This window comes from Polistes fuscatus, unplaced genomic scaffold (genome assembly GCF_010416935.1).
Source record: "Polistes fuscatus isolate 324 unplaced genomic scaffold, CU_Pfus_HIC Scaffold5, whole genome shotgun sequence".
NCBI classification, from domain to species: Eukaryota; Metazoa; Arthropoda; class Insecta; order Hymenoptera; family Vespidae; genus Polistes; species Polistes fuscatus.
In genome coordinates, this window is record NW_025113129.1 from 7710874 (window position 1) to 7734564 (window position 23691).

Here is a 23691-nt window from a genome sequence, read left to right on the forward strand (position 1 = left end):
GAGCTACCTTACGCGTCGAATTATACTCATTTTCTTCGAGTCACGTTTTCTTCTTTTCTTTCTTTCTTTCTCTTTTTAACTTTACTTCTTTCTTTCCATCGTCAATACGATCGTTCTACTCGTTTCTTTTTATCAAAAGAGAGAAAAATCGACGAAAAAAAGTCTCTATCGTTTTCTTCTCGCTTTTATAACAAGTGAAATTCACTAAAATGAATCAGACCATTGTCGTAAGAGTATAGTAAGTGCGATTCTCAACTGGTGCGTATAAGTGAAATATTTTTCACAACTTTATTATACTTACTTTCTAACATATTACATTCTATTTTTCTCTTACTTTATCTATTACGTTAAATAAATATATGGAATGATACCAATCGTATCCTTTAATTTTTCATAACAGAAAACAAAGAAAAGAAGAACTGAATTTGATTATATTTCTAAAGTAGAGAATTCTATTTTCTAAATGTCAGACGTTAGTTTTAAAAAAAACGTATAGATTGCTAATATCATGTCCTGATTACAACGCTTTCGATTTCTCTTACGTGATTTATCTTTTTGTTTTTTTTTTATTAAAAAAAACTATTGAAACGAACCGATCGATAACGAGTGAGATGATGGAAAAGAAACGAGTATACTCATAGAATTCTCGAGGAAAAAAGGATTCTCGTTACGTAAACGCCATGACGTTTCATTTCTTTTCGTTTCTTTTTTTCCTTCTTCGAACACCCACCATTGTCATCGTTATCATTATCATTATCACCATCAAATTTTATAACGAAAAAGGAACGCGGAATTCGATGTCGATAAAATAAAGTCTATAACACCTTTGTATAAAGATGATAACTGTCTTTTTATTTGAAAATATCCAGTTTCATATTTTTTTTGGCATTCGATAAATCTTTTTTTTAACAATTTTTTTCTCCCTCTCTGTCAGTGAAATATTTCGACTGGTTGATCCTAACGAAACAAAAACACACGCGCCTGCACACAATCATAGAAGAAAAACGTAATAAAAAACCCTTGGATTTTACCACAGATTTTCGTTTTCACCGAAAAAAAGTACAGTGGATCGTATTGTTGAATTCATAGTGTGAGAAGAAGGAGGGAGGGAGATAGAGAAAGAGAGAGAGAGAGATACAAAAAGAGAGATGGAGAATGAGTGGAATACGCGTAGCACGTATTACACGCACGCACGAGTGTAGTGTTGCAATCAAATCAGGGATTGGTAAAAATCAGTAAGAGAAAACCCGCATTATTGCGTAAAAATCCTAATAGAATTAGCGAAAGGGACGTTAAACTTATCATTTGGATCGAAAGCCATTTTTTTTTTCCTTATTTCATTGGTTGAGCGATAATGCCTTTGTATGTCGAACGTTTTCTCTGTTATACTTTATATATTTTATCGAGAGAACAACGAGATCCAACTTTATATATCATTGGAACGACAAAAATGATGAAAATATTTATATAAGTAAAAATAAATAGGAAAAGTACAAAAATTTCTAAGCTTATCGTCATCGAGTTAGTGCTTTGAAAATGATAAGGGTGAAGATTTATTGGATGTATACGCGTGCGAGCATAGCCGTACACCGATAATGTGTTATAACTACATATAAATGTATGTACATGTATATATATACACAATATAGGTATATATCTATATATATATAGAAATATACAAGTGGAGAGAAGTTAAAGCTTATGTATGTACGAGCTTTAAATCCGTACACGGGGTAAACGTACTTACGAAGTATTTGTTTACGACCTAAAACCCCTGGGAGACAAGTGTCCACGCGAAAGGGTAGTAGAATCCAGCAACGGCAACGCAGCTTTGCCGGAGATAAGCGTGCCACGCTGTAAATTCCATCACTATATCGCTAAATACCTACATTAGTATACGTATATTTATATGTATATGTATATGTATACGTATTTATGTACGCTACTGCGTAAACTATGAGGCATCCGAATTTAACGCTTCCATTTGTACGTCATTTTCTCTCGTCGTTTCTTCTTCCCATCCTTTTTCTCTCTTTTTGTCTTTCTCTTATACTCTTTCTCATAGGAAAAGACGGGCATCTACCTGCGGCCAGCTTTTAAAAGCAACCTCAGAAAGACAGATAGATGGATGAATAGAAAAAGAAAAAAAAGTGAAAAAGAAGAACGAGTTTTCTCGCTCTCTCTCTCTTTCTTTCTTTCTTTTCCTTTTTCTTTTTCTTTTTCTCGAGAGTAGTTTATAAAGGAATTCAAATCTTCACAAAACGAAAGGATTTGAATGAGTTCGAAGACCGCGGGCTAAAGTTGAAAAAGGATGCCAACATAATATACTTGTAAGATAAGAGCCAAAATTCCTTCTCCAATGGTATACCTATACTATACTTACACAAGAGTCAAAAGCGGTTTTGTATGAATCGATCTAAGAGAAAAGAATTCATCCTTCGTTCATTTTGCCTTAGGTAATTTTTCAATGAAAATATTAAAAAAAAAAAAAACTAAAGGAAACCTCTTTGAGAAACGAAAGAAAAGAAAAGGCAAAAAGAAAATAAGAATATAAAATCAATTCGAATTCTTCCAGTTAGAATTTCCTTCGAGAGAATTACTCTTAAAAATCGGTACAAGGATGGAGGAGAGGAGAAAAAATGATAGGAGAGTTTTCGAGTAGGATGGCGAAAATGAACCCACTGTGACTGAAGTACGACTCTTGAAATCGCTTCTACTCGACGATTCTTTAGACTCGTCTTTTATCTTTTTATTATTTTCTCTATCTACTAAGTCATACTTCCAACGAACAAACAACAAACAAACAAACACACGCGCACACACAGAAACGCCCAAGTTAAGATACATACATACATATATATATTTGAAACTATTCTTATAGAGAGAACAATCGATTTCGTATTCTCGCGAGTATACTCACGTGACGATATTCGAAAGAGCAACGAGAATTGAGAATCGATGCAATTTCTCCTAGGAATACGTATTTTGTAGTCACCTTACTGCTTCTTCGATGTAATATATAAGTAGATATACATACACATACGTACCACGCATATATATAGAGACAAACATCCTTGCTTCATCACGCATTGCTTGCACACAACACACACATACACATACACATACAGAGTAAAGATATACGTACGTATATATGTATGTCATCAGGTTGACTACATCAGAGTGACGATCAACAGACGGTGACGAAAGAGAGAGCGGTTGTCGTCGTCTTCGGCGAAGCGTAGGCGCGAATCGATTGTCAAATGCGCAAGGGATCCGTGTGGGAGTTTGACGGCTTGTATCGGGCAGCGCAGAAACTCAGACCGAAGCACAGCATCAGCAAGATTACCGAGCCGATGAGGAGGTGGCTGGACCAGGACAACGAGCATTTGCCTGAAACGCATAAACCGTTGGCACGTCATCGACTCCTAAACCTGTCGTGTCTCTTTGACCGATGAATTTCAGCTTTGATTTGGGACCCGTTTCTCTTGTCTCTACGTTCTAACATAACTTCATTCTCTAATTCTAGATGCATCTCTCTCTCTCTCTCTCTCTTTGTCTCTCTCTTTCTGCTTGTCTCTTATGCATTACCGTTCCTATCGTGTCCCATGTGTACTTGTCACAACAATACGGTTACCCTTAGGGACACTCTAAGCTCAAGATTTGAGCTTAATCAAGAGAAAGAGAGAGAGAGAGAGGGAGAGACTGAGTGAGTGAGTGAGTGAGTGAGAGATCCCAAGAGATAACGTCGAGCCAATAATTGCACTCGATGCATCATCCTCGGTAATTTAAACAAAACATTTGTCTAGCCGATAAAAATTTTCTAAGCGCTTGTCGATTCCCCTAAAGAGTCATCCTAATTTCGATTAAACGAACACATTTATTATAATAAATTAATGAAAGAAGTCAAAAAAAGCATATGAGACTACAATAAAACAAAATTTGAAAGATATCTATTATCACTTTCACCTCATGAAGATATTAAATACTCTGTAATCAATACAATAATCACAGCTTTGGAAAACAAAAAGTATTGTACAGCCATATCCTCATAGGTATAAAAAAAAGCTTTCGACAAAATATGGCACCATGGACTATTACAAATACGCTTACCATTGTATTACAAACTCCTAAAATCCTACCTTCCTGATCGAACATTCTACGTAAAAATCAAGGATACTCGTTCAGAGATTAGACGTATCAAAGCTGTGGGGCCACAAGGAAGCATCCTCGGACTAATTGTCTACAACCTCTATAGAGCAAACATACCAGTAAAGGCAAACTGCAAAATCCTAACATTTGCGAATGACACTGCAATGTTTACCAGAGACAAAGATCCGCAACAACCAACTAACGCGCTACAAGAATAAATTTACACTCTTGAAGAATGGTTATGTGAGAAGAAAATCAAGGTAAACTTTAATAAATGCAAACATATAATATTACGTTCAAATTAAGAAAAATCAAATGCCTAAACTAAAATTATATATAATAATACAGAAATTCCACAAGAGTATAACGATAGTCAAGTATTTAAGACTACATTTAAATTAAAAACTAGCTAATCAACGATAATTATTATCAACATATGTATCTCGAGAAGACTCAAAAGAATATACTCTGGAGAGACCTAGTAAAAAATTAAAATATACGAAATAAATGTCAATAGTGATACTATTATTTCAATGGAGACACCGTTCACTCGCTATCTTTCTACAAATATAACAATTTACCAAATGTCTATCTGACAAATCGTAAAGTGTATGTGAGAAAAATAAATAAAAAAGAAAACATTCAATACAAATATATGTATACTTAATGAAAGACGCGTATTCTCTTTTAGACGTTAATAAAAGTTCGCGTAGTAGCACTTATCATTCTTATCGGTAAAACGGTAATACTAACCTAACTATCTACTGCTGGCATTAGCAGTTTTTACGCTAGAATGGATAATATTGTAAAAACGTACTGCTTATTGTAGTACATAGAACGAATATCGGAAAATCTTTGTAAAAATAGAATAAAAAAGAAAGAAAGACAAAAAAAAAATAATAAAGGAAATCGAAAAGTAGGAAATACTTCGCGTGCAAAACGTGTGAAGATAAAATCGAGCTCACGTATACTAATGTACAAACGTGTACAAATACATACGTATGTAAGTACATAGCAGTTTTAAGTCTATTTCGTTAAGGAAAATGACTTTCCTTTTCGCTACAGTTTTCTTTCTCTTTCTTTCTCTCTTTCTATTTCTTTCTTTATCTGCTTCGATTTAAACTTTCTACAAAAATCCTTTTTCAAAAGATTTCCTTCCAAAGCACTGCTACCATTCACAAAAGTATGTAACATTCCAAAAAAAAAAAGCATTAAGAGAAATTTTCCTTACCATTGTCAATTTAACGTGAATACGAAATGTCGTTGAACGTCCATTAAATTTATTCGAAAATAATCTAACATAAATGGATCACCTAGGAGGTTCGATTTAATACGTAAAAAGTCTGCTTATAATCAAATCGTTGGATGAACCGTAAGAAACGCGACAGGACATTGCTATCTCTCTCTCTTTCTCTTTCTCTTTCTTTCTTTTATTTTTTTTTCATTTGACGATAAATCGCGGAAAAATCTCGGTGATCGAAAACGTTTTCGCGAGAAGTTAATTCCAGGGGCGGTAGCGCGTCGTAACAGTTTCCTGTCGGGTCGATCGGTCGCAGATAAGTTCATTTCTCTCGGAATCCTTGGAGAATTCTTTAGGATAGGGTCGCGACGGAAGCTTCAAATTGATTAACCCTTTCCGAAGGAACAGAAAGAGAATAGAAAGAGAGAAAAAGAAAGCGACAGGCAAGCAGGCAGGCAGGCAGGCAGACAGTCAGACAGATAAAAAAGAGAACGAAAAAACAAGAGCAAATTAGATTAGAATTTTAATTAGACAAGTTTGTTAGTACGGTCTGTACGCAATAAATTAAAAAAAAATTTATATATATATCTGTATATATGTGTTATAAACAAAAATAGAATACTAGAAAGGAAAAGATAGAAAGAAAAAGAGAGAAACATCGTAATGAAGAAACAAGAGAAACAGATAGCAGGAAACGGTTAGGAAGGTTAGTGTTACGGTCGAACAAGTAGCGTAAGTCCGCGATACAGCTTAGGTTCATAAACTAACGTGAAAAGGGATGAGAGAGCTCGTGCCTGCCTCGAGGATGCAGAAAGTTCCAAGGGAGAGAGTAAGAGAGAAGGAGAGAAAGAGAAACCTACAATAAGAGCGTCGTTAGGTTCCGTGGTTATACGAGGTGCGTAATGATCGTTGCGCGGTCGACCCTTACATCGGCGATTAGCACCATTCTACTAGTAGGAAATGACGAGCTTGCTTCTACAACTAGAGAAAGAGAGAGAGAGAGAGAGAGAGGAAGAGAAATAGAGAAACAGCTTACTCACCGAGATTGTACACGTTCGCAGCTTTGCCGCAGGACTCACGTACTTCTTGATTGTCCCATCCAATAGGATACATCACCAAACCACCACATATCATTGCAGCTGCAATACACAGATGAAAGATACACAGTATAAGAATATTTGTCATTAGCTTTGATATTCTATTCCATAAAATAATACAAACTATAGAACAAATAAGGAGAATAAGAGTATGAATAAGAAGGAGTAGAATAATACAAAGAGGAGGAAACCTATGTTGTTTCGATGTCTCTCTTTGTATAGCTGAACTAACTTTCCACGTAGAGATACCATCGATCTTCCCACTCTCCTTGATGGAAACACGCTCGAAACCGAGAAATTCCAGAAATGTCACGGTTCACCGCTGTAAGGTGGTTGCTCGACGAATACGACGACGACGAATACAACGACGACGACGTCGACAACGACAACGACGACGACATCGACGACGACATCGACAACGACGACATCGACGACGACGACGACGACGACGACGACGACGAGATAAACTCGATTCTGTGGTAGATTATCTCAAGGATAGCAACGTCGATCGAAGGATTACCTCAAGGAACTCAGTTATAAGCGGGACCATTTAACAGGAACGTGGAAAGTTCGATAGGCTTTCAGTGAGAGGATAAATTTCTCGATTTTCTGAGAATTCGAGATTATTACCTTATCCAATGTGGTTTCTCTTTTTAACATCGTTTTCTTATATTTCGAATTACATGAGGTGTTTTTGTGAAAAGAGGAAAAATAAATTCGTATAGAATTGAAAATCGATCAAAGTATTTTAATCGTATATTCGATTAATTTGAGATATTGATTGAAAAGGGGATAGGTATTTGTTAACTATAGAAAAAGTTTAGTTTATTCCAAACGCATTCGCAAATGGAATTCGAAATATGCAATACATATAAACGTACAATTAAATTAAATCGCATACCTTAGAAGCAACCAAACGTTAAACGTTCCATCACGGTTTACTAGTACAAGCCGTAAAGTTATTTACTCTCGATTAAGATCGACGAGAACGATCATCTACTAAACTTTGAATGCTATGATACCTACTCTCCTCTCCTTTCCTCTAACTAGGAGCAAATCGCCAACCACGATCCAAGGCGAGTTATTTGTACTATACCGATAATCGATAGATTATATGCGTTAGAAATGCAGTTTGTTGTTAAACGAGAATAGGACTACTCACCGGCTATGAAATGGATGGAACCAAGAAGCCTCGTATGCTTCGGAGTCCTTAGAATATGCGGTAGAAAAGAAGATGCAGCTGCTAGAAGAGTCAAAGCACCGATCACTGCGATAGATACACCGATCCCCATCGTTACCGTACTGGCTTGCCACCATGCACTTGGTATATCCCAGAAACTGCAAATTTTATTTTCCGTTTGATCTTTTATCATTAAATATTTTATATACATTTTTCAATCTCTCGTTTGTTAAGAATATATTTGAAAACTTATTTACAAATTTACAAAACATTATCAACATTGAACGAAGAACTTCGACTATTTTAATATAAATATCTATATTTATATGAGAAAAGAATTTTTGCTATTTTTCCATAAAAGTATGTCGAGAATATCTATAAAAAAAAATGTTTAACATGTGTTGGATATTCATTACTAAAAACATAATCTAATATAAAAGGCATAACAATAGATTGTCTTATATCTTTTACTTACTGAAAAATAACTAAATATGTATATCTAATTGATTTTGTACTAAATATATATATTAGTCGAGATATGTAAAAATACTAAATAAATTCAATACAAAATATTAAAAAAATGTTTTTATCCATTTTTCTTCGTTGTAAAAAATGTAATTTTATTTCAATAAGTTTCCAAATTCTTCTCTACCTTTTAAGATGACAAAGATTAAACGTCTTTCTGATAGTTACGAAAGATATCTGTGCAAGTGTATGTATCTATGTATGTATGTATGAGTATGCAGCTCCGTTCAACAGCTTCGCTTGGGACGCTTTATCCCGTGTTGATCGTTGTCATTGTTTGCCTCCGTTACGTTACGCTCGGGATATCTGTTGCCAGTTACAGAATAATTTATACGTCATCCCTCCCGCGATATACCTTGCACGCTCGTAATTAATTCCAAGTTCGGCTATCAACGAATACTAGACAGCTGTTACTAGTATTGTTGTGAATACTATGGAATATACACATGCATTACGATTCATAAGATTATTTCTTGGTCAAGTTTGGAATTGAATAGAACGATTTTCGATTGAATCAAAATGATATAATCATCAATTTACGCTCGAATTTATATTTTATCTTATTATTTATTTTGTAGAGGATCGAATCGTTTCTTTATGAACACACCTTCTTACACTATTAAAGAGATTGCGTCTTTTTACACACTGTTTTTTTCTTTTATTTCTCCGGATTTTGGGTCACCCATCTATATTAATAACTATGTCCACGTTGGTTGACTTTAGTGATCGGCCAGCAATTAATAATTCAACATGGCTAAGTCGTTGACTTAAGGGGTTATACCACCTCATAAAAACTACCATCAAAAGAAAATTTTTGTTTGACGCGACTTTCAAATTTTTTCAACCCTTTCTCGGGCCATACCCTTGCCTCGCGGGACAAGTGTCAAACCCGTGGGATAGTGATGCTACTTAAAAGTTACGTCAATACAAAAATTTTCTTTTTGTACTAGTTTTTCCGAGCGCAGAGTCGGTATAACCCTTTAATTCGAATTTATATGTATATATTAAGTAATATAATAAAAGTATATTACGCGCGCGCGCGTAGATAATAATATTTAAATAATAATAAATAATAAAAAACACATTTGTGTATATATGTTTGAAAATGAATGTTTTAACAGTATTTATTATATTCAAAATATTTAATATATTTTTAAATTATCCGATTTTTAAACAAATAATAGAGTTTCATTAGTTTTCACAAAATTATTTTTAAATCAATATCAATTATTTGAGAATTAATTTACCATATCGTATATATAAACGAAAATTTCAATTTATTTCGTTTCATGTTTATTTTTTTTTCTTCTCTTCTCTTCTTTTTTTTCGCAGAATTAGTAACGAATTACTCAGAAAATATTTGATAAGTTTAAATGGAATTAGATCGATTAGTGATGAACAAATTTTGATGAATATATGCGACATCGATAGGCAATCATTAATGTTAACGTTTCTTTTCAATCGAAAATGCCTGACAGAAACACAAGAGTTAAATCAATTATATCCTTCAGAATTTGTTGGTCCCACAATTATTTACTTTAGATAGAATACCCAGATACGATATATATATATTTTTTTTTTATTTTGTTAATTTTCTGTCTTTTTTCAAACAGTAATCGGCTGTGAGCGTTCGTCCTTTTTGCATACGTATCGTGGAATTAATGTTTTATGAGTATGTTTTTTTTATATACCCCTTTCACAGATAGCACTTTGACATCTTCGTTAGCAAAAATTTATTTTCAGTAAATTTATTTACGCTCATCGATAAAACTCGTAGAATGACGTTTTCATATAAACTAAAATTTTTATTCTACACTCTCATTTCAATCTAAAAACAATTTCTCGTATCTTCGAATAAAAAAAAAAGCTCATTTCAATTAATATTTCCTCGCAGCTAAATGATTTTAAACGAATAATAAAAGAATTGAAAAAAGGGAATAAAATAATTTTATTTTATTTATTATATATTATATTATCTATTATATCTATAAACCAACCTAAAGATACCTTGTGACAAATGTACAAAGAGAAATAAATACGTACACTCATCTGTCATAATTAATTGTAGAAAATTTCAAACGAACATGCGCTTAACAAAAATTTCAAAGGGAAAACTTTGTTTTTCCATGCGTCTCGAATTTCTGTCTACCTCTCAAATATCTTTCCACTAGCTCAAGTATACAAGCGTTACATTGTTACGTGTAACTTACACATGTAGCTTACACGCACGCCCAAACCTTCACACGGAAAAATACAAGCGTAGACGTGTATATGAAAATTCAAAGGAAGAGATTCAGTTTTGGCAAACAATGGCGCGGACGATATTTGCCATTTTCGAGCAGGCACAGTGGTGATACATTCAGGAATTTCTGGTCGCGCTAAACGAGGAGGATGCGGTTCCGGTCGCGGAAATGCGGGCAAATGGGCGGCACGTGTACACACAAACGAACCGCAAACGTATACATACATAGATATGTCTATAGGAAGAACCAATGAGTATGAGGATACATACGACCCCTACATATTTAAATACATACATACATAAATACATAGATAAACATACATTTACATACATACATACCTAGAGTACCGTGCACACTGGTAAACTATCTCAGGTGTAGCGTTAGGTGCTCTGATTCGTGGATAGTTGCAACGTCGAAAGGAACTGAAGTACGCGTCGGCCTTTCCCAGTAGTCGTCCCTGAAAAGTGTAGACATAAATCTAAACAGACGTCAGTGTGCGCTTACCATTCGCTATTTTAAGGTCCTATGCATATAGGGTAGACCAGAAAAAGGTCTGCTTCACGCTTCACGCACCGATCTTACGCGGCCGTGTTTTACGATGCGATTCTGTGGAAAAATATGACGAAAAATGTTCTTTGAAATTTCCTCTTTAGGAGAGAGTCAAGAAAGTATACTAGAATGTTTCAAAGTAAGAAAGTGTTGATGTTAAGGTAAATCAATTTCAACCTTTTAGAAAAAAGTTTTGTTTAACATTTCTAACGAGCGTCAATCGACGAATACGAACTAGTAACAAAGGAAATTGGCCTTATTAAAGAGACAATTGTTTTTTCGTCGCATCGATGATACATCATTTAATAGAAAAATTGAACGAATTAGTTTAACGAGCTGTGATGAAACGAACAGATAACAAACGTATATATTTAAATACCAACAAAAGAATGGGAAAGAAAGAGAGAGAGAGAGAGAGAGAGAGAGAAAGCCAAAACGTTTCAGAAAAAACATCATTAAGCCTGAGCTTGATTAATAGATACCTAAACGAACACGTGATTAAATTCGTATCCATTTAATTTTTCCGCGTTTACTCTGCGTAAAATCGGATTAAAAAAAAATAGTGCGAAAGAGAAAGAGAGACAGAGAGAAAAAAATAACGACCGGAGGACGGTTTCTAAGTATTATCGTTGTGTTGAACGCGTTCATTTTTCAACGTTCTCGTTATTTCGCGTTACACAGCTATGTATATCGACTAACATGCTAAAGTATTTTCATAAGTAAGTAACTACGTAAATAAGTAAGTATGAAGAAAAATTTGCGTGGAAACGGCAAAAAAGAGAGAATATTCTCGAGCTAAAATGGTCGCATTTTTCGTTTTGAAATCTCTTTTTTTTTTTCATAAAGAGAAAAAACGAAAGAGAAAAGGAACAAAAATATAATCTACTTATACAAATCTGTACGAAGGATACCATCGAGTCGCGAAATATCCTTTTTGGATTAACGATAAATTGAATCTCACAGAGCGTGTAAATGTTACGACTTGCGTAACTCCTAATTGGCTAAAATCGTAAAGTTTCCTATATAAATCATGTAATGAAGTCCTTGAAACAGCCGACTTTCGCGAACCACATGTTTTCATACATCGAAATTACTATAGGGAGGGTGTTGATATAATTGCTTCCATATAATCTTTTCTATCTTTTATATTTTAATTGATATTTATTAAAAAGATATATAAATTATATTTTATATATTATAAATTTATGAAAAATATCTTATGGAAAATAGTCAATTTAAATGTATATATTGGATGAGATATTTAAAACGAAACACCTAAATAACTCGTTGTTATTGATGATAAAAAATAATACGTTCCAGACGAAACTTACTACTTGGATTCGAAAGTAGCATAATCCCATGTTATATAGCTGTAATATATTTACTATGTTACGCGTTACGTATCTATTTTTTAGTTTTATTTATTAAGTAAAAAAAGAGGGTAATAATAAAAACTCCAAAGTAATTCCATGTCTTAAAAATGCCCTATTAAATAGTACGTAGAAAAATATATTATTCCCTTTAAAAACAAAAAAAAGAAGAAAATATTTACCAGCATATATTCTCTACGCTTACGAAGAAATTATTAACGTGGGATTACGTTAACCTCGAAACCAAGAAAAGTTTCGTTTGAAAGATTTATTTAAATCGCTAATAATAATCGAATTATTCAGGTAGGTTGTTTAAATGCTTTATTTGTTATTATCTTATAATATTTCTCTCTCTCTCTTTCTTTCTCTTTTTCTGTCTATCTCCTGCTCCCTCATGCAGAATTTGTAATGTGGCAATTCCGAGAACCATCGGTATGCTAATAACCGCGTTACCTCGAGCTCGTACGCTTCGCATATTCTTCCAAGGTATCCTTTGCCAGGATACTGCACACTATCTTAGCGTTATCTCAAACAAAAACGCGCGGCGACTTCGAAACTACAACGGCGCCAGGTTTCGGTCGATTAAGAATCCTAATCAGGCAGCGTCTCCTTCATAGGAGGCTCGAAAAAGAAAGACGAAAAGGAAAAAGAAGAGGAGACGGTGAAGAAGAGTAGGAAAAAGAAGAAGAAGAAGAAGGAGAAGAAGAAGAACGAAAAAGAAAATCTAAAAGAGGAGACAAAAAAGGAGAAAGTAAACTTTGCAAGTTCGTATAAATCACGGTGAAGAGAGAGAAAAAGGGGAGATAAAAAATCGAAGGATTTTACATACATATGCAAGATCTATGGTACATTCTTGGATAAAATTTTACACCATCGCTACCTCTTTTTTGAATTTCCTAATATCATTTTTCCTAATCCTTTATACACAGTTTGATTTTTTTCAAGATATAAACGTTTAACAAAGTACTAACATATTTTAACGTTTTACTTTTTTCGTCGAATAAAAATAATTTATTTATCTATCCGAAATTAGAGGATTATTTAGCTAGAACAATTTTATGAAAATAATTCCTACATCGTTGAGAAAAATGATTAAAAATGAAAACCAAATAAAAAGGAAGGTAACTACTCTATAAAGTTTGAAATTTTTTACCAGGAAGATCGTGAGTGCACGTAGGTGTAAATCCGAGGAGAGATAAGTAAATTCGCAGCTGGTCGACACACTTGAAAATAAAAAGGTTGGATAACGCGTTTGGAGATTCCTGTTTTCTTATGCAAATGTAACGCAACGTTGCTGGTGTTCCGTACGCTTTGATCCTATATGCGTAAAATTTCGTTCGTTCCTACTCTTTCCCTTTCTCTCATACACACATACACTCATTCTCAACATCGTTCAGAAACGAGACATCGACGATGAATATAACATTAAATATCTATTGTTTCGTCAGAGAGCGCCCGCTTCAGTGCGACATTATGCGGATAATAAAGTTCGAATCCGCTAATACTCGAATATTGACTCGGTAGACCACGTTCGTTCGCTGGTAATTCCCAACAAAGGAATACCTACTACCGACTAATTTATTGAAATATACTGACGTTCCTATAATCCGATTACGTCGTGTAATTATGAGACTAAAATCAAGTATTAACGATGATGGCCCTTAACTGTCGCACAGACTCAATCATACAATTCTTAACTATTGTATATTATCTAAAATGAATGTCCCTTAAAATCGTACACCGTTACTCTTACTAGATTTTTGCTTGAAAGCTATTAGTATAATGTGTTTAAGACTAAGAAAATTTAGAAATAAATGCATTAATATACTTTCATTACATATTTAATGAGTTTTACTTGAAAGCTTTGTTTATAACAAGTGGATTAAAAAAATATGAAAATAATATACAGAAAACATCCATATCTTCAGTTCGTACATGTTGGTATAATTGTAAAAACAGGAGGTGTACTATGTCTAACGATTAGTCATCCTTTGTTTTTACTGTTATTTAAATATTTTTTAATATTAAAATTAATTTAATACTCATTAAAATAAGAATAATACAAAATATATTTGTTGAAAAATTACCTATCTATTAATATACTTCGAATATTAAACAATTTCGATCTAATATTTTATTCGATTAAAATTTTCAACTCGAAATTTTGGCTGAATAAAAACGTTAACAAAAATATATGTTAGTTTAAACAATCATAAATATAAAAAAAGTACATTAAAATATTAAACATACCTTAAATGATTGTTAATTAATTAAAGGAAATGTTAATTGTAGTCTAAAAGCACGGAGAATAAGTTTGACGTACTGTTCTCTTCGAAATGTACTGTTAGACTGGCTCGTTGTCCTCTGTGAAAGTACTTTTATTGAATATTGTTTATATGACTTTCAGAGGAATACATTTTATTTTCTACGCATATTACTTTCGTTATATGTGTATATATAATCTTCGGGAAGTAATGTAAACAACAATCAACAATAGAATTTCAACTAACTTTCATAGAAGACAACAAACCAGTTTAACGATGTATTTCGAAGAGGACGGTACGTCGAACTTGTATTCCGTGCTTTTACACTACAACATTGATTTCCTTCGATTAATTAACAATCATTTAAGGTATGTTTAATACTCTAATGTATTTTATTAATATTTAGGATTGTTTAAACTAATATATATTTTTTTTAACGTCTTTATTCAGCAATGATTTCGAGTTGAAAATTTTAATCGAATAAAATATTAGATCGAAATTGTTTAATATTCGAAGTATATTAATAGATAGGTAATTTTTCAACAAATATACTTTGTATTATTCTTATTTTTACAGTTATACCAACATGTACGATTTTAAGATACGGACGTTTTCTTTACATTATTTCTGTATTTGTTTAATTCACTTGTTATAAACAAAGCTTTTAAGTTAAACTCATTTAATATGAAATTAATGTATATTAATGCATCTATTTCTAAATGTTCTTCATTTTAAACACACTATACTAATAGCTTTCAAGCAAAAATCTAGTAAGCATAACGGTGTATGATTTTAAGGGACACTCACTGTACGTTGCTGTTACTTTGTGAAATTTGTTAATTCCTGAAATGATCAACTAAATCCTTAACAATAACTATACTGACCTATTTAAACATGATGAAGCAGAATTACATACTTTTAGTAAATAATATTTGAATATATAAAAAGCGAATAGTCAAAATATTAAATAGGAATGTAATCTCAAGTATAGGAAAAATATTTATCGATTTCATTTCAATTCCTGCTTATACTGCATTGTTGTAAATCCGGAGACAGAAAATATGTTTTTTCATTTTAAGGCTTATTTAATCTTAAAATAAAGTTTCTCTATTGATTTAAAGGATTAAATTCATTTCCTTCGAAAACTATGAAAACGAAAATAAAATAAACGCGAACAATGAGTACTCGTAGATCCATTCTTATCTCTTTCTGTCCTTTGAAAACAGATTTTCTGTTAGTCGTGCTGTTCTATCCACCTAAGTACTCGTCTTTTGTGAATTCATATCTAACCTCTTTATTTCCTAAAACTACTAGTTTTAATCTATAATAAAATTATTTTTATATGCTTTCCCAAAAACGTCCAGTTGTTCCAGGTAAGACCTACGGTTTTTACGATTTAACCGAAGTATATAATATAACGTTGACATATAGATATGTAAAATAAAATGAAATAATATGTTCAAAATACATATCATATTTACTTCCTAATGTATTATTTCATTAATATATTACTCTCATTAATTATTTTGTGTATCTTTTAACCTAAATTCCATCTATACATATAACGCCGTATGTTTTGCCAAAAACTGAGAATATGTATAATAAATCAATTTAACTCTTCTTCTGTTACTTTACTGGTATTACTTTTGTATATCATTCTCACGCGTATATACGCAAAGATATCGATCGACTATTTCTCTCTCTCTCTCTATATATATATATACCAATTCTTCCATCTTCACAAGAAAAGACAGGGTAGGAGAAAAAAAATAAGAAGGAAAAACTGCGAGTACTATACTTTCGCTTGACGATAAGTCTCTCTCTCTCTCTCTCTCTCGCTTTCTCTTTCTTTCTTTCTCTTTCCTTTCTTCTACTTTCGTTGTAAAAGCTCAATGTTTGTGTGTGTTAGAGCGTGTGTCGCAGAAGGCGTTTCTAGCCGAAAGGAAACGAGTGTAAGGAGCCGAGAAGAGGAAATAAGGAAAAAGAGAAAAAACAGAGGAGGTGAGGTAAGGGGATGATAAGGGAGAGGGATGTTATAAGAAGGGTGGGTCTATGAGACGAACATTTCTCAACGGAGATCGGCCAATTGCTTGGACGTATCGCGCTTTTCCGCGAAGCAACGAACCAACGGCCGGATATCCGTCGCGGCTAGAAACGTCATTCGTATCGTCGTGTAAAAAAGCTACGAGTAAAGTTCTACGTCGGGGCCAACCGTTCGAAGCAACCCCTACTTTTCTCTATCTCTATCTACCTTACTCCCTATTTTTCTCTTTCTCTCTCACATTCTATGTTACACTACTTACGGACGTAAACCGATCGTACGGCAAAGACGGATTTATGTGCTACTAGGAAAGGGATACGTGTGTACGATGTTCTACCTTATACCGCCATCATTTTTCTATTCTTTTCTTTTTCTCTGGTTGGTTCGTTCACTTACCAAAGAAGAAAAATAAGGTAACATACCTTTATACCTAGGTAATAATATAAAAATACAAATGCGAAATAATTCGAAAGAAATGATATATATATATATATATGTGTATGTGCGTGTATTGATTTATCGTCACCATGTAATCTCAATTTCATATTATTTGGAATCGTTAATTGAATGGGACCATTTTACCGTACTACCTAACCGTTCTGCTTTATGCAGTTATAAGCTCATCTTCTGGTGCAACGTTAACAAAGTGCTCGCGATCAACAATATCGACGAACATATAATATTGATGCGTATATGCATTTGTAATTTCTCTGCATATATACGATGCATCAAAGTGCTTTTTTGATTTTGACCGAATAAAAATAAAAAAACAAAGGATGGAAACATGATTTACGTACCTATATATATCTAAACAAAAACATAAAAGAAAAAAATATAAAAAAATGAAAAATATCGAATATATTTTAATTACGGATTTCGAACGAAGCTTGTAAAATCTACTGCTTTTTTCAAATATCGTTTGAAATCTCACTGATCTGTTAATTCCTACATGTTGCATGATGTTGGTTTAAACGTATCTATTGCATTATACATCGACGTCCTTTGATTTGCTTTATATCGTTGATCGCTGCTGTTAAACTGTTTTCACATTAGTGTGACTATGAAAACGATAAATTACAAGGTTATACTACAAAAGGTTTAAACTAAAACGACTATCGTATAAACTATCTAACAGATAATAGTGATTTTGTTTATTTGCAAACGATTATATGCGTCTGTTATACGTTCATTAACGATTACATTATCATTAATAAGTAAATTTGTTCGATTACAATGTTCAATCTGGCACATATATATTATATATACACAAACAATTATAATACATTATGTAATAGAACAAACGACGAAGTAGCAATTATGGAAACGCAAAGATATGATCGTTATCCAAATGAATAATACCTACGAATGAGTTATTTTATTAAACATTTTCCATCTGTTAAAAGTTGTACAAGTAACCTCTGTATAACACAGCACTTCTATTTCATGGTTTCGCTCTAACACAGTTCAAGAATTGGAAAAAAACGTCCTAGAAAATAACGTACAACATGGCATCCTAGATCACGATGTCACTTTAACCCCGTTTAAAAATTACAGAAATTCCCGAACAATACGGAACGTAATGTAGGAACAAATGTAAGATCATAAGAAATAAACACAAGAATTTACATGAGAAAAAAGTATTCCAAAGTATTTAGGTTTAATGAAATTCGAATTATCTGAAAGCTCGGTTGCTTACCAACTGACTAACTAACTCAGAAAAATTGTTTTAATATAAATATTTCTTTCAATTATATCCAAATAACAATATATTTTATTTCAATGTTTAGAATGTAATTCCATTTTTGCCCTAGTTCTTTATTTTGTATAACAGAGATTCCCATAATACGATATTTTTTTGAAACCTAACAACCGTGTAATACACTGATTACTTGTACAACGTTTGTATTGAAAAATACTTAGGTTTCGTTTCGAAATATAGGAATGTACAGATGGTACACGGTGCATACTATGTCAACGAGTAAGAATCTCGTTCAATCGATCTGTGTGCGTGTATATATATGTGTGTTAGGTGATATCGACTGTAAAATAAAACTGAAAATATCCATACGATTTGCTCGTATCGCCGAATGTAATATACGTACTAAACGATATAACAAGGAACTTCAATGTGTCTCTCTCTTGTAACGCATCTCGTTCAAACGAAACGAACCAAGAGTAATATCGATATATAAGGGTGGAAAAAGAGGGAAAGAAACAGAGAGAGAGAGAGAGAGAGAGAAAGGGATGGGACTACGATATAAAAATAAAAATAAAATGCAAAATCTTCGAAAACTGACAAATCTTGTGTGCATAAATACATACATAGACAAAACTACTTTCAAGTAATTATTAACGGTGCACAGTTAGTTAGAAAGAGTGAATTAAGGCCATTCGATTTCAATTTATTGCAGTCCATTAAAAGTTCGACCTGAAAATTGGTAAATCGCTTAAAGCTTCGACTATGAAAACCGCAGAATTTTTTTTTCTTATCCTAACTTCCTCCCTCTCTCCCCTCTGCCCCTCTCTTTTTCTTTCTTCTTTTTGCTCCCTTTATTTTTTATTACACTCGAAACAACGATTTCGACGAACGAGCTTAAATTTCTACGTGAACAAGCAAGCGTGTAATTTGTAATTCATAACTAAGAACACATCGCGAACGGGAAACGAATTTAAATAATATATCGTGCGTCTATATACATACCTACGTATACTTGAATATTGCTATTATAAAACGTTATCGCAAGCGTTGAAACGTCGACTCGTTTGCAAAAGTAATTAAATGAAATTAAAAAGGGGAGAAAAAGAAAGAAAAAGAGAAGAGAGAAAAAGAAGAGAGAGAGAGTAAAAAGAAATATTATACGTTATTTAGATTGATTATTCGTTCGTATTTATAACGATATTATTATCGATATTATAATCGATCGTTCGAGACAAAGAATAAAAAAGAATTAGTAAAACGAGACGAGGAAAATCTTGTTTTAAAAGAAACGAACAAATAAAAAAAGAAATAATAACAAAAATTCTTCTGTCGAGAGAATAGAAGCGTAGCATGCTGAAAGTTGATTTTCTTAAAAAAACAGCAGTAAGGAAAGATGGGTGATGTTTTCGTTGCTTCTCTTTTTCCACGTGGAAGGTACACAAGAAAGATGAAAAGAAGCTAATTTAGAGTTGATTCTCCGTTACGATCGAAGATCGGGTAAACAAAAAATTAAAAGAAAGGATAGCGAAAGAAATGAGAATAGCAGGAAAATAGAAAATAAAATGTAAAATAAAGTGAAAGAAAGAGAAACGAGAGAGAAAGAGAGAGAGAAAGAGAGAGAACACAAAGATATAACGTCGAATAATTGTGATTGTTGACAACAGCGATGGAATATAAATAAAAAATAAAAGTTAAAAAAAATACTACAAGAGAAAAGAGAAAAGTAGAGTAGGATAGTGAATGTCGTTTACCTGTATCCAATAAGGCAAATAAAAGCCAGAACACGCTAGGATCGATGCAACGGTGGACAGAGTAGCCCACAGCACGCAGAGCACTGTCATCTCATCGGTTTGAAAGCGTTCGCCTCATTCGCACTACCCTTTCACGTCGTTTCACGAGGTCCCAACGCAGAGACGAACGTCGGAAGCTCGAAAATCGAAACTCGTCCGTATTCTCTCGACTTTCTTTTTATCCATAAAAATTCTTGCCGAAGTAATTTCCGCCAATCAACAAAATTTCTGGTAGAGAATTTTATTTTTTTCTTTTAAGTGATTATTATTATTAATTATATTATTGTATTAAGTGATGATTATTATTATTATTTTGTTTATGATATTATAAGAATTTTATTTATTTTATCGATATTAATTTTGTCGTAATTGTTGTTATTATTATAATTATCATTATCACCAGTGTTCTTTCTTTTTCTTCTTCACTTCTTTTGTGTTCTTTCGAAGAAATCGAAATTGAGAAATGTTACCAGCGACAACTGAGCAGAATCGAACGATCGAGGATCACTAAAGATCAATAAAAAATTTCTTGATTCGTTTATCACTTTTTCGTGATCTTTTATCACTGTTTACTTCCTCGAGTAATATCAAATTCGTATATATAGAGGAGATTACCGAGCAGCCGGCTTGCTTCGATGACGTTGAAAGTCAAAATAAGAGCTTCCCAGTCGAAGAAGCTTTGTCTGTCTCTCTCTCTCTCTCTCTCTCCTTTTCTCTCTTCTTCTAGAAAGAAGATGAGAAACACGCTCAAAGCTAATTATAACTTAACGCGTGGTCTCGTATACGTATCTTTTTATATATTTTATACACATACGTACGTACATATATACGAATGCGTACGATCTAACGTGTATAGTTCGAAGAACACACGCGTTCCTAAGAGAAAAATAAGAATAAGAAAAATAAAAGAAACAAGAAATAAAAAAGAAGACCAAAAAATATATCAACCCTATTATTTATGACTTTTTCTTCGCGTGTTATTTCTCCCACAGAGTCGAACGTAAATGCGAGATTATATTTACGAGAACATATCCATTTCGTTTCGACTCGTCCGAACGAACGAACGAACGAACGAACGAAAGAAAGAATAACGACTAAACGTCAGAATGGAAGTTAAACTAGCAATGACAAATAAATCATGAACTGATTTCTTATACCTCGTGTCTATCTCTATTTGATCCGAAGTTGACGCGCGCGGTGCCGTGTCGGAACTGCGACTGGACCGTTCTCCTCTACGTTCTCCATCCCCCTCCAACCCTCTCTCTCTCTCTTTCTCTCTCTATCTTGCTCACCCCCGTACTCTGTTTCGCTCCCACCACCAACATCTCATCACCCTCTCACTCCTTCCCTTTGCGTTCTCTTCTCTTGAACAGCGTGGTGCCACAGCATCTCGGTTGAACCATCTGGCGAATGTACCAAAATATATATATATATATAATATATAATATATATATATATGCATATATATATATATATATATATATGTTTGTATATATTTCTATATTATGTATATAATATTTCTATATATGTAAAATACATATCTACATCGAATTACCGGTAGGAGACGCGTGCATGCTTTTCTCCCTCTCACTCTCTTTCCCTCTAAAGTCGCGCAAGCTACACGTATGTATACATACATTTACTCGTTCGTATTTAGCTTTCCAAAAGACAGATAGAGATAGAGAGAGAAAGAGAGAGAAATAAACACAGAATACATACGCACGAACTAGTACATCTTAAAGACCCTGCGAGTCTTGATAAATTACATAATTATGATGAATACAATACAATTATGATTTCTTTTATTTTACTATTAATTAATTATTAAAGAAAGCTTGAACAAATCGATACAAAAACGAGTGCAGCAGTGAAATTATTTCGATCGGTGCTACATTATATTGAAGTTTATTATTTATTAATTCAATAGGATAGTATCTGCAACGGCTGTGTATGCTGATGTTTGCAGTTATTCCCTCATCATAATTTTCGTTCTTATGAAGAAAAAATAAATATTCCTGTAATTTAAGTTAAAATATTTAATTTTATTTTTAAATGTTTATATTTCAATTACAGTGATATAATAAAAGTAATCTAAATAACCATATTTTTTTATGAATAAAAGTAATTGTTTTAAATTATTCCAAGATATTTGAAACGTTATCAGCATGTATCTAGAGCAATATCATTCTGTCAGGCAATGGAGTAAATCGTTCATTTCAATATCATTGAATAAATATTTCCTAATTTATTTTCTAGATATTTACTCAAAATTTCATCAAACGATATAGAAAGAAGGAATCAAAATATATTCTAGCATATTATTCTTCTAGTAATTAATTTAAGCAAACAAACAAAATTGTAGAAATGAAAAACCAAAAACTGGTCCAAGTCTTTCCTATTTTAATGAATGCAAATATACAATAAAATTTATTTGTATTATATTAATAACGGGAAATATTTACGGTGTTTGCGCATATTCGCTAATTTTCCTTTAGCTAAGCCTATCCATTAAGCTTTTCCCCCGTTTCACTACTCTTCTTCGAGTAAGTACGCTCTCCTGCTGGACGAGAACGCACCTGCACGCGATCATGGCCAAGTACGAGGCTTACCGCTATGTAACGCAACGTCGAGGGCTTCTACTATTCCCTAAACCACCCCCTTTCTATCACCGCAACCACCGCCGCCACCAACACCATCACCTTCACCACTGATATTATATAACACACATACATATACGATACGCACGCAAGTTGTGCGTGCTAGTTGCATTTTCCTCTGCTAACGTCTCGTAGTTAGCCAGAAAGTAATCTGTGGTTTGACCTAGTTAACAGCAAAACGTTACTCCCTTCGATTTATCTCTCTTCCTCTTACTCCACCTCTACCTTCTCCTACTTCTCGGCCTTCTCCTGACGAGGAAAACGTCAACAGCATCGACGAGCTTGCCATCGCACCAATTGGTTTCAGTGTTTAACCGACACTGTCACTGATTCCTGCTTAATCGCTTCGACACGGTCTATAATGTCAAATTGATTCTAATCTTACCGATCAATGGTCTAGTCATTTTCTAATAGAATCCAATATATCGTAGAAATTAGAATTTTATTTCAAATTTTACATTTTAATCAATCTCAACTGGATAGTTACAATATGCAAAAGATTAAATAATTATAAGTACTGTTCAAACAAATTTCCTTAACAAATGTTGATATTATCTTCCAGAAATTAATTTGTGGTTCATATTTAGGAACAAAAATTGTAGCTAATTATGTTGATGTGATTATGCAATACTAAATTTATACCAATGGATACACAATGGAAAAATAATTATTTGTCAAATACTAAAAATAATATAATTTATAACAAAAAAAATTGTTTTCTCAAAAAAGAGTACATATAATTTGAAGGAAAAAAAAACAGTGGAAAACAAGGGATAACGTTATGACATTCCAGTGGGGTGTTTTCGTTATTACGTGATGCTACTTTGCCTGGTAATTTTACGTCGCTACTCATTCGCGTAACAATCTTTTTTTTCTTTCCTCCTGTC

General features: G+C 33.1%; 1 protein-coding gene across 1 annotated transcript; it reads right to left on the reverse strand.

Moving 5' to 3' along the window:
• Positions 1-2033: 2033 nt before the first annotated feature.
• Positions 2034-23069, reverse strand: LOC122522292 (LHFPL tetraspan subfamily member 6 protein-like). The gene is made up of 7 exons (XM_043643220.1): positions 22878-23069; positions 20763-21550; positions 20109-20375; positions 10773-10891; positions 7649-7824; positions 6430-6528; positions 2034-3390 (listed from the first exon to the last, which is right to left on the reverse strand). The coding sequence occupies exons 3-7, from the start codon at positions 20196-20198 to the stop codon at positions 3257-3259; spliced, it is 618 nt and encodes a 205-aa protein (XP_043499155.1). The 5' UTR covers positions 20199-20375; positions 20763-21550; positions 22878-23069; the 3' UTR covers positions 2034-3256.
• Between the last annotated feature and the right edge of the window lie 622 nt (positions 23070-23691).

Excerpts from the sequence above, each read along its gene's own strand:
- LOC122522292 (XM_043643220.1), bottom strand. The coding sequence starts at position 20,198 with ATGACAGTGCTCTGCGTGCTGTGGGCTACTCTGTCCACCGTTGCATCG. Across the intron at positions 10,892-20,108 it reads ATTTGCCTTATTGGATACAG|GGACGACTACTGGGAAAGGC; the intron begins GTAAACGACATT and ends TACACTTTTCAG. Across the intron at positions 7,825-10,772 it reads CAGTGTGCACGGTACTCTAG|TTTCTGGGATATACCAAGTG; the intron begins GTATGTATGTAT and ends TAAAATTTGCAG.